The sequence below is a fragment of the Arachis stenosperma genome, chromosome 3 (genome assembly GCF_014773155.1).
Source record: "Arachis stenosperma cultivar V10309 chromosome 3, arast.V10309.gnm1.PFL2, whole genome shotgun sequence".
Taxonomy (NCBI): domain Eukaryota; kingdom Viridiplantae; phylum Streptophyta; class Magnoliopsida; order Fabales; family Fabaceae; genus Arachis; species Arachis stenosperma.
Window position 1 is genome coordinate 2,519,903 of NC_080379.1, and position 12,073 is coordinate 2,531,975.

Here is a 12,073-nt window from a genome sequence, read left to right on the forward strand (position 1 = left end):
GCAGAGAAAGCATTCCAAGAATGGAAGTCAGAATCAAACAGATACATAAGAAATTTCGCCGAACATTAACAATGCTTAATATATATATGATTGCCCTTGTAGAAGCATCGTCTTACTCTCCTCTTTCAACTTTATCTACCTCAAAAATATAGCCCTATCATTCACTTCAATTAATATCTTATTTTACACCTTAGAAATTAAAATCCACTCTTTTTTATCATACTGACCTCTATTCAAGGGTTTGTCGCTTGCTAATAAATTATTTTATGCACAGAATAAGATTCAAACTTCCGATACTTGTTTAAACGAGCACTAATTAACTGACTACTAACCCAACTCTTGGACATTACCTTACAAACGCATACACACACTTGCTTAAACAGATGAATGAGCTAACCACTCGATCAACCCAAATTAATTTTTTTTTAATTTTTCACGGTATCTCCCAGCTCATAATTTTTTTTTGTTAATTAATTAGTAATGGAAGTCTACACTATTACTTAGCGGGCTAGCCCATAAGTTGAATTGGAATATAAACCCAAACTTAATGTTTTGGGCCGAAACATGATGATCTACATGGGCCAGTCAAAGCCCTATATCATAGGGAACATTATGGAATTTAGTTGGTTGTGTCGTTGTGATATGTTTATATCAAAACGGAGAACACAATGAGTATAACTGAATCTGAAGTAAATAGAGCCGAATTTAATGGCAATAAAGTGACAGATATAATCATTTATCTGCATCTATGCATTTAATTCTCAGTATATAATATGGTAGCTAGTAGTTCAAAATTTAATGAATTTCATAGTACAAACACCACCAACGTGTGTCTACAAAGATCGCGTATTTTAGTAGATATCTTCAAAAAAATGATAACTGCTTATTGTTCACGTTTTATTCAGCTATTCAATTCAACGAAAAAATAAAATAATAAGCTTGGTATTACTATAAGTTTACCTCTTTAGAATTTATAACAAAGTTGAATTTGTTTCTGTTTCCGAATTAGAATGTTGTCAGTCAATAAGACATGTGCGGTACAAGAATTCGTATGAAATGAATAAATTGATGCTTGAATTGGCTAATATTTATTCCAATTTCAGTTCATTGAACCTTAACGTTTATAAGCATTGTCAACCCTTACATGCTTATAGAAATAAGGCAAATAAGTCAAAAATAAAATAAAATTCAAAGTTGATTTTGATGAAAAAGCGTGTCTACTACGAAATTCCACCACGTGTTTATTACTTTTTAGGGTTCAGCACAACAGCATCTTATTACGGTTTCTTTTTTTCTTTTGCCTTTGATAATTTTTTTTTGCAATATTTTCTATTTTAATTGGTAAAAAATTATGGTGAAAACTCAGGTACAATCAATTTTACGTGAAGTTGATACTTGAGAGTTGTTAGATAATTTGACTGATTTGACTAAATTTTTATCTAACGGTTCTCAGATATCAACTTTATGTAAAATCGACTTCACCTGAATTTTCATAAAAAATTAATCTATCACGGACTATATTTAAAGATTTAAGTGGTTGATGAATTGCTGTTTATCTTAAGCAGAATTTCAACTAACGAACGAAGGGATTGATTATTTAACTAATTTAAATTAATTTTTTGCTTTTTATAACTTGCAACAACTTTAACATGCAAAGGGTATCTTATTTTAAAATTAATATTCTATAATATATTAGTCTCTTTAATATTAGTAAAAATATTATCTGTAATTTTGTATATTAAAATTAATCACTATATATTTATATATTATTTAATTTATTTTTAATATATATTTTATATTTTAATATGTATTTTATATTAATAACTGATTTTAATATACACTTAATATAATTGTGTAAGAAATTCGATTTGCTTTTTAATAAACTTTGTGATAAATTAATTTTGAATAAAAATAATTGATTGGGTAAGAAACGGAAAAGAAAGAAAGGAATATCTTGCAAGACAAAAGAGAGTGCTTGGGAAGACATAATGCAAAGAGTGGATGATGATCACATCAAATTGAAATGTGGCAAACATAACCCGCATGAACCCTTGACCTTATTGTATATATCAATCCATTTTTATTGATTATGTTTTTATTCTCCAAAATATTGATTTGCCAACCAGAGTTGCACACAGTGATGGAGGGTGTTTCTAGTGCTTTATGCACGACTATAAAGATTTTTTTTTAAGGAATGGCTTTTTATTATTACAAAATTACATTTTCATGTGAGTAATTAATTATAATGAACAAAATCCAGCTTCTTTTTTTTTAAATAACTTTACAATCCTCCCTATCACTCGTTGAATTGTACAACTAGTCTTCTAGACAAACTCCCAGTTTCTCATAGCCTAGTTGCTATTTTACAAAAGGGTGAGCAATGAGGGGGGTAAAAAGGTAAAAACACCAAAATGGTAATGCCTTGACCCTTAGGCAGAATTTCTCTCATTTGAGTCATTTCCTCTTTTTTTTTTTTTTTTTAATATTATATTATATAAGATTTTGACTATGATTATACCCATGATCTCCATATCCTTCCTTCCAAAGAAATAACAATGATGGAGACATCATCATGGTATCGACGTCTATCACCTTGTGGAATTTCAAGCAATTGGTGGAAGTCTAAACCTGAAATTTAATAAACCAAACCAAAAATCAGCAAACCTTAGTTTCTATGATGCATTTATTATTCAAACATACTAATCATAACTTGATATAATCAGAAATCCAAGCAATGAATTTGATTAACTATGGCTAGCATAAGTATTATTCTATCTAAGACGGACTCAAACTCAAATGAAGATTTAATGTACATACCAGCTTTCTTTGCAGCACGAAATAGGACTTCCTCAACCAAATGCTGAGCAGGGTCTCCTTCAGGTTGCAATGTGATGAAAAGTTCAACTTCGGCAACTGCTTCTTCGTTTGACAAGTATTGGTACAAGCCATCTGAACATAGAATCAAAAACTTGTCCTTTGGTCCTAATCTATGGTGTTTTAGATATGGCATGCAACTTATGTAAGGACAACTTCCCACATAGTCTATTCTAAACATCTCCAACAATGCATTGTTCCACTTGGGCTGCAAACATTCACAACAATTTCATAAACAAGTAGCTAGTTTGTGATTAATTTTGGTTATAACTATGGATTTAAGACTCGAACCTGTTTGAGAAATCCGGCACCAAATGCCCGAGTAACCTTGAGAGATCCCTTGACGCGCTCATTTACAAGCGCGAAGGGATCATCCGGGTGCTCTTTTCTTATTCTTTGGATTTCCTGGAATCAAGATCAGATCAATTTTCCAATGAGAATCAAAAATGAAAAGCATAGAACTGCTGAAACAGAGAGTAATTTAGTTTACCTCATCAACGTTGGTGCTGTGATCCTTGGTGAGCTGAATGGAGGTGAGAGTAGGGACCAAGGTGGATCGATCGACATCCCAGGACTCGAGATCATTCATGGTCTCCTCATTGATCCTCTCCAAGTCCTGCCTAATCTTGCCAAGCCAGTAATCAGGCTCAGCCTTCTGAGCAAGAACAGCTCTACTATCTCCAACATTCATCACATAAACATCTTCACCTTTCATCAACATCACAAGAACACAAGACCCCATTAGAGCAAGCTCAGGATTCTCCATCACCATGTTATCCGCCACGTCCAAGAAAGCCTCCTCCGTCTTCCTAAGAGCCCGAGACAGAGCTTCCAACACATCGGAATGGTTCACCATCATTGACCCATCGGATCCAGTTAGCTGCTCCTTCAATCTCCGATCAAGTTCCACTCTTTCCCTGTCCCACTCGCACTTCCACCTCATCTGATTCTCCTCCCATTTCTTTGCAGCGCCTCTGTACTTGTTGTTACAACTCCTTCCACTTCCATTTCCATTTCCACCACGCTTTTTTCTCTTCAAACCATGATCATCAAAATTAGAATCCCCAGCACCACTTGCAGCACAAGATGACCCATCTTCGTCATTCATATTATGATTATTCTGTTGATCAATACAGCCAGCACAAGCATCGCCATCATCATCCCCAGTTGTCAAGATGGAATCTTTAACCCCCAAATTGGAATTCCCATCAACCCCATCATCCCAAAGCAAACCCTTGAGCTCCTTGTGCACTGCGTTGTACAGATTCGAAAGCAAGTAATCAGGTGCATCTGGGCCGTTGAATCCATCATAGATCCCCACGAACACCCAACCGTGTTCCTCCGACACCACCACGTGGACACGGTCCTCCCCTGCTTTCCCCTGACACCACTGAACGTTCTGGTGACCTTCCATCGCCGCCGTTGTTGAATCATCGTCCTCCAAGAAGCTCCCTTCGCTGCTGAAATTCACGCTGTTAACCGTGTTCTCGTTCTGCTTCTCCGCCGCCGCAATAACCCACTCCGGTGGCTCCCTTCCCGCCGGCGCCACCCCTTTGATCGGAGCCACGATCGAACCTTGCCGAAGGGTCTTCGAAATCGCCCTCCGCAGCACCCGAATCCACCGGGTTTTCCTCGTTCCGGGTCGAATCCCAATACCCGAAATCAAACCGCCATGAGAGAAGCTTCTCTGAAACTGATCGGAACTGTCTCTATCCATCGGGCCGGAGAAGATCCCGGCCCGGTCGATTGGGCCCGACATAAATCCACGCTCAATCGGGCCTGACATGAAGCCTCTCTCAAGAGGACCCGATGCTGGAAACCCGTTTAAGTTACCGGAAAATGGACCCGAATTGGTGAAGCCCTTTGGAATGGGTTGAAGAGGAAGCGCGGCGAAAGAGGTTGAGCTCTCGAAAGCCGCAGCTCTATCGATGCAACCGTATGAGTAGAGATCCACAAAGGAAGTTGAGAGTGGCGTTGATGTGTTGGCGCTCACGGACGCGCCGGAGATTGTTCTGAAAGTGGTGGTTTCTTCCGAGTGAACCTTCGAGGATGATATTCGGGTCGGGTCGGGCCTAACATAGCAGAACGAGTGTCCCAGACCCTCGTCTAGTGGCTCTGTTAATACGATGGATATGTCGTGCTTGCGGCGGCGCCCTCCACCTCCGCCGCTTCCGGTGAAGCACACCGTCAGCTTCCCTATGCCGTTTCCCATATCGCAATATACCAAAAAAAGAAGAAACGAATAGAAAAGAATATAGAGAGAGAGAGAGATTATAAGGTTGCTACAACGAGTTGTTCATGGTGTGGATTATGGAACTTGATAGAGAGGAAAACACAAGAGAGAAGAAGAAGAAGGAAGTGGTGAAGAAAGAAAGAGAGAGAAGGGAGAAGGTGTGAAGAAGAGAGAGAGAAGGCGTTGACTTTTGGGAATATAAGGCTTTTTAGGAAATAAGAAAACGCACTGGACTTGTTTTCTTCTTCCTCTCTTTCTCTTATTTTCTTTTGGTTTTTGTTTTATTTAGAATAAAATTTCAAATAAAAAGTTATTAAAATAAATAGAAAAAAGAAATGAGTTTCGGATTTTTCGAGTGCGGCGTTGACTAGGTTGGGAGCTTAAGTAGAACTCAAAGGTTTGTGTCCGGTTTTATTACTCCTGCTTTTGCATCTCAATACTCGTTACTGTGAGCGTTCACTTCACGCTCCCGAATAAGTGGATGAGAATGGCGATGAGTAACTGCGGTGTGTGACACGCGCTCTATCAGCACGTTTGTTTTCCTATGTTTGGTGGAAAGAAGGAGGGTGAAGTTTTAATTGGAGTCATAAATTCTGGGTAATGATCGAAAAAGTCAACATGGAGGGAAAGGGGGAAAAGCGAATTTACTACTATAAGACATTTTTTAATGTTGAATGATGTTATATATAACTAAATTTTGTAGTTGAATATAAAAAAACAACAAGTGTTATACAGCGAGCATATTTTATAATTTATATTTATTAATTAATTATTATTAGTATTTTTAATAATAATTAAATATTATTTAAATTTTAATAAAAATATTAATTTTTTATTTTTTTAAATAAAAAAGATAATTAATTTTTTTAAACCACAGTAATAAAAATAAATTTGTAGTTGTTAATTAGTTATTATTAATTAAGAATGTGTTTGAAAATTATCGAAATATGATTTATTTTTGTAAAATGATTTTTGCCAAAAAAGTAATTATGTTCGGGTAACATTTAAAAATAGATTATAATCAAAACTAAAAGTTTTAAGTAAAAATTTTAATTTATAAATAAAATAATATTTTAAAATATATTCTTTAATTATAATAATTTATCAATTTAATTTTAAATATCAAATATTAAATAATATAAACAACAAATTTTGTATTTTTTATAATTATACCATTTCAAAGTAATATTTTTCAAACATTTTGAATATAATAGGTTATTTTAAAATTATTTTTCAGTTAAAATATTGAAATATAAATTAATTGTCATGTATTAAATTCTTAATCTTTGGTATTTAAAAAAAAAAAGAGATCAGGTAAAGAGTGGCACTATGACCGTTGGATGAAGTGGAGAGTGGCGACGAAGCAAAGGGTTGACTGACAGGTGGCTGAGGGTGGTGGCTTGGATTTGATAGTATGTCAACTTGTGAATAATGAGGTCAGCCAACACTTATGAGTGCTCTGTGCCTGTAAAAATAAAAAATAAAAATTGTGTTTATTATTTAAGATATTATTATATTATGAAATTGGAAAATAGTAGTTAATTGAATGTGTTATGGTGGGGTGGTTCGATATTACATATTAGTAATGCTGCCATCACTGCAGAGCCTGAATATTAGGTAATTTGACTAATGTGGATGCAAACGTAGCTCCATTACTCCATTGACTTTTTATCTTATTTTAGATTGAATTGAATGTTGACATTTGGGATCTCTTTGATGATGCTTTCCACGAAAGCTATGCTTCCATCTCTTTATTATTACTAATATATATGATTAAACATAAATTATGCTATTATATAAATATTTTGAATAGTTGAACACTTATAAAACTTCAATTAATTCCTAATCATAGAAAAATTTAAAAATCATGAAAGAAAACTGTGAAAACAAAATTAAATGTTATTCTTTGTTTTTATTAGATTAAATTTTATGATATATATGTTACAGTGGGTAACCGGAGATTAATAAGATGGATGGCGTTGGTTGGCCCAAACGTGTGAAGGAGGAGGTTTTCGAATGGATCTGCAACTTCGGGAGGCTCCGTCCGACTTGCTTGTGCCAGGAGAGGGGGGTGGTACCTGCAAAGACACTCCGATGCCTAAGTTAGCAAGAGTGTGAGCAGGTTTAGAGAGTATTGGGCTTAGAGATACCTGAGGGGTGTCAGTGTATTTATAGTGGTGAGCCAATAACCACCGTTGAAGTAGTGCCATATTTTTAGGGTGTTAACCGTCCCATTATCTTAGGGAGGTTAAGATATGGCTTGATGAAGTGGTTAGAGAGATGTTAGGGGCGGTTACTCATTTGAATGAGTGCTTATCTGCCAGCTATTCTCCGTTCCGACTTCTTTAGAGTAAGTCGGGGTTAACATCGACTTCTTAGTACGAAGGTCGGTGCTCAGCAAGGCTCAATCCTCTGGACTAGGCCTTTCATTTGGACCTGGGCCTTTATTATTGGGCCAGGGTATGAACAGTGCCCCTACTTGAGCCCAAGATCTCTATAAGACTTGGGTTCGAGTATTTTACTCGGGTTCGTAGCCGACTTTCTCGGAGGAGACGGGGGTTTTTAAACCGACGTGATTTTCGCGACTTTTTGTTTCTGACAGTTACGTCTATTCAAGCGTTGTGTCAGTTAGGGATGCACTTAGGGATTGATGGCTTTGGTAACGGTGCACTCTCATTAATGACTGCCTCGTTTTTACCATTATGCCCTTAGAGTATTTATAAATACTTTTCTCTCTCTTTCATTTTTTCGTTTCTGCAATTTTTCAAATTTCTTCTTTCTTTGTTCGTGCTTCGTTCTTGCGTTTGGAGACTTCTGCTTCTTCCAACCTTCGCTTTTGGATAAAGGTTAGTGTTTTCTTTTTTCATGACATGCTTTGTGTTTGCATGCTTTTATTTTCTTTAGAGAGGGAGAAGTGACGTTGTAGGCTTCTGTTAAGTTTCGTATCCCCTTAGGGACTCTCGTTTTTTATTCTTTTTCTTTTTCCTTTGTAGGTTTTCATCGTATTTTTAGAAAAATGTCTTCTGTAGAAGCTCTTTCTCAATGGGTTGATGTCACAGTCCTAGGGGAGGAACCCTTGGTCGATGCTGAGTTTATTACTCATCTTCGTACTTATCACAGGATTTGTGCTTCTGAGGATGACGAGCCAAAGTATGAGTTGGTAGTCCCGGGTCCAGAAGACCGTGTTTGTTTTGGGAGGGCCAATGAGGCGGCCTCTCATTTTTTCTTTATGTATGAATGTATGATCACCCGTTTGGGTGTTTTTCTTCCTTTTTCGGATTTTGAGATGTCTGTTTTGCACCACTGTCGAGTTGCCCCTACCCAACTTCACCCCAATTCTTGGGGTTTTCTGAAAATTTATCAATTTATTAGTCACGCTTTGGACTTTCCGACCTCTTTGAGGATTTTCTTTTTTCTTTTCCACATGACTAAGCCCTTTAGTGGGCTAAACAACAAGCAGCAATGGGTGTCTTTCCGAGCCATACAAGGTCGGAGAATTTTCACCCTTTTTGACGAATCCTTCCACGACTTTAAAAATTATTTTTTCAAAGTGCAAGCTGTAGAGGGTCACCACCCCTTTTTCCTGGATGAGAATTCTTCCCCTCGCTTTCCCCTCTATTGGTTGGAGGCCTCCCCTTGTGAGAAGTACGGCCTGGACGACCTGGACGAGGTGGAGGCGGCCATTGTGGGGTTTTTCCGAGAAGTGTGGGGGAGGGCCCCATACTTGGACACTAGGAAATTCCTCCAGGGGTCGCCGACCTTTGTTCGGTCGCAACTAGGTAGTATATACATTTCTTATTTTCAACTTGTATCTGTCGACTTGAGTTTTGCCGACTTGTAATTTTTGCTAATTGTTTCTTTTGCAGACATGGCAAGGAAGAATGCTCAGGAATCTTACCAGAGAGTTCAGGAGGCTAAAGCAAAGTCCCGGACCAGGGCTGGTGGTGCCAGGGCAATCATCTCTCCTCCTCCTCCTCCTCAAAACGTGGGGACTCCCTTTCAGCCCATTGTGATTTCTTCTTCAGCCTTATCTCGGCCGCTCCCCTCCGCCCGACTTCTTTCTGAGCCAGAGAAGAAGAAGCGCAAGACTTTAGAGTCTGGCTCTTCTTTTGATGGTGGGGTTAAGGCGGATGCTCTTGCATTCGTCCGAAAGAACATCTATCCTCATATAAGTATGGATGATGTTTCTGTTCGAAACCACCTCACCACTCTGGCCGAGGAAAGTTTTAGGGCGGCGGGTATTTGTGGCAAGCTTTTGGATATTTTTGAGAAGACTCCTCTCAGCTCTTTGGGGTTAATCTCGAAGGTTGAGGAGCTGGAGGGGAGGCTTCTTTCTTATCAGGAGCATGAGAGGGAGTTGAAGGATGAGGTCTCCAAGCTGAGGGCGGAGAGAGATAGCCTTCGGGAGAAGGAGAGTAAGTTGCGGGCCCAATGCAATATGGAGGCGAGTTTGAGGAAGACAGCACAGGAGAGTTATCAGAGTTTATTTCAAGATCTTGTGTCTGTGAAGAAGGATTTGCTGAACTCTCGAAATGCGTATGCCGAGTTGGAGGACTCTATCGCTGATGGTGCCGAGGAGTCTTGGAGGATCTTCCTGGAGCAAGTCAGAGTTATTGCTCCCGACTTGGATCTTTCTCCTTTACATCCTGACAAAGTTGTTATTGATGGTGCCATTGTGGATCCTCCTGCCCCCGTAATCGTTTCCGAGTCAGAATTGAAGACTCGGGGGCAGAGGATTATTGAGTCCCCTCCTCGTTCTAAAGACGCTCCGAGTTCTTCTGTTGTTCCTCCGGCTTCCTCTTCATCTCCCGTGGTTGCCTCTCTTCCCGGTCCTGATGGCGCTCTTCCTGACTCTAGTGGTGGTGATCCGTCTACTCCTCTGCAAAAATAACTTTTTTTTTATGGCTATATGGGGGCTCGGCCTGTGAGTCTCCCCTTTTTTAAACTCTTTATATGTTGTTGGTCGGTTGAACAATTTCTTTTGGCCTTTTAAGGCCGTAAACAAAAATATTTTATAAGTACCCTTTTTTAACAAGGGTTAACTTAGCAAAATAAATGCCCTTTTTTGGATAAGGGTTTAAGTTACCTTTATGCGTGTATGCTTTTCTGATTTTGATTTTTCGAAGTCCCCTTGATCTTTTTCTGGAAACCTTTCCCTTTGGCTTGTCTGTTTTTCTGAGCCTTTTGTTTAAGGACTTTAGGACAGCCTTTAAACTTTTTCCTAGGTTTTTCAATCTCTTTTTATTATCCCTTATACTCAACTTTGTTTTAGTGAGTTCTTATGACTTAGGTTATTTTTGCGATGCGTTTTTCTTCTACTCGGTCCTTCACTCCGATTTACGGGTCGAAGTATTTCCGAGCTTTTCTACTCGGGTTCTCATTTCGACTTATGAGTCGGATTGTTCCCGAGTTTTTTACGATCGACTCATATAACCTCTTTACACCGACTTGTACCTCGTCGTTTTATCCTGACGACCATCTAGGTCGGTTCATGGGATTTTCACGTTTTGTCGAACTTAAGTCGGCGCGTTTTGTAGAAAGACTTAGAAAATAAAAAGGATTTTATAAGAGATATTGTAGATGAAAAAGATCTTTATTAATTGGGGAGGTACCTTCTTGCTACTAAGGGTTTTAATAGCCTATTTTCCCTTAGCCTCTACTATGATGCCTCGTTAAAAACCCTTCTCCAGAAAAAACCCTTTAATTTTGGGAAAAAATCATGAAGTTGGGAAAAGAGTACATCAGGGAGTAGAGTTCGCTTTTAACTATAGTACCTTTTCATATTACAAGCATGCCACGACCTTGGGAACTCAGTGCCGTTCAGGTCGGTTACTTTATAATAACCTTTTCCTAAAACTTCATTGACTTTGTATGGTCCCTTCCAATTAGCGGCAAGTTTTCCTTCTCCTGATTTGTTGACTCCAATGTCGTTTCTGATTAGTACCAAGTCATCCGGGGCAAATGTTCTTCGAATGACTTTTTTGTTGTATCTTGTAGTCATCCTTTGCTTCAATGCTGCTTCTCTTATCTGGGCATCTTCTCGGACTTCGGGGAGCAGGTCGAGCTCCTCTTTGTGCCCCTGTATGTTTCCGATCTCATCGTGGAGAATTACCCTTGGGCTTTGCTCATTGATTTCTATTGGTATCATTGCTTCTACGCCATAGACTAGCCGGAAGGGCGTTTCTCCAGTGGCGGATTGGGGCGTTGTCCTGTAAGCCCATAGCACTTGAGGGAGCTCTTCAGCCCAAGCTCCTTTTGCTTCTTGCAATCTCTTCTTTAGCCCTGCCAGTATGACTTTGTTGGCTGCCTCGGCTTGCCCATTGGCTTGTGGGTGCTCCACCGAGGTGAACTGATGTTTGATTTTCATACTGGCTACTAAGCTTCTGAAGGTAGCATCGGTGAATTGGGTTCCGTTATCCGTAGTGATGGAATAAGGTATCCCATATCTTGTGATGATATTTTTGTAGAGGAACCTCCGACTTCTTTGGGCGGTGATGGTGGCCAATGGTTCTGCTTCTATCCACTTTGTGAAATAATCTATTCCCACGATCAGGTATTTGACTTGTCCTGTCGCTTGGGGAAAAGGACCTAACAAATCCATTCCCCATTTTGCAAAAGGCCATGGAGAAGTGATACTGATAAGCTCTTCTGGTGGAGCCACGTGGAAATTTGCATGCATCTGACATGGTTGACACTTTTTCACAAATTCTGTGGCATCTTTCTGCAAGGTCGGCCAATAGAATCCAGCTCGGATTACTTTCCTGGCTAGTGACCTTGCTCCGAGATGGTTTCCGCAGATTCCACTATATACTTCCTCCAATACCTCGGCAGTTCTTGAGGTCGGTACACACTTTAATAGTGGTGTTGATATCCCCCTTCTATAGAGAATATTTCTCACCAAGGTGTAGTGTTGTGCTTCCCTTCGGATCTTTTTTAGCTTCTTTCTCCTCTTTAGGGAGGATGTCG

General features: G+C 38.9%; 1 protein-coding gene across 1 annotated transcript; it reads right to left on the minus strand.

Moving 5' to 3' along the window:
* Positions 1–2,240: 2,240 nt before the first annotated feature.
* On the minus strand, positions 2,241–5,306 carry LOC130968253 (probable protein phosphatase 2C 4). Its single transcript, XM_057893430.1, has 4 exons — positions 3,365–5,306; positions 3,166–3,279; positions 2,818–3,082; positions 2,241–2,628 (listed from the first exon to the last, which is right to left on the minus strand). Exons 1-4 carry the CDS (start codon positions 5,084–5,086, stop codon positions 2,513–2,515), a joined length of 2,217 nt encoding a protein of 738 aa, XP_057749413.1. The 5' UTR covers positions 5,087–5,306; the 3' UTR covers positions 2,241–2,512.
* Positions 5,307–12,073: the final 6,767 nt, after the last annotated feature.

What these genes read in the sequence shown, in the direction of transcription:
- LOC130968253 (XM_057893430.1), bottom strand. Translation starts at nt 5,086, where the DNA reads ATGGGAAACGGCATAGGGAAGCTGACGGTGTGCTTCACCGGAAGCGGC. An exon ending in GTGCCGGATTTCTCAAACAG is followed by an intron (nt 3,083 to 3,165) that starts GTTCGAGTCTTA and finishes GAATGTTTGCAG; the next exon opens with CCCAAGTGGAACAATGCATT. An exon ending in TCGTGCTGCAAAGAAAGCTG is followed by an intron (nt 2,629 to 2,817) that starts GTATGTACATTA and finishes ATTAAATTTCAG; the next exon opens with GTTTAGACTTCCACCAATTG.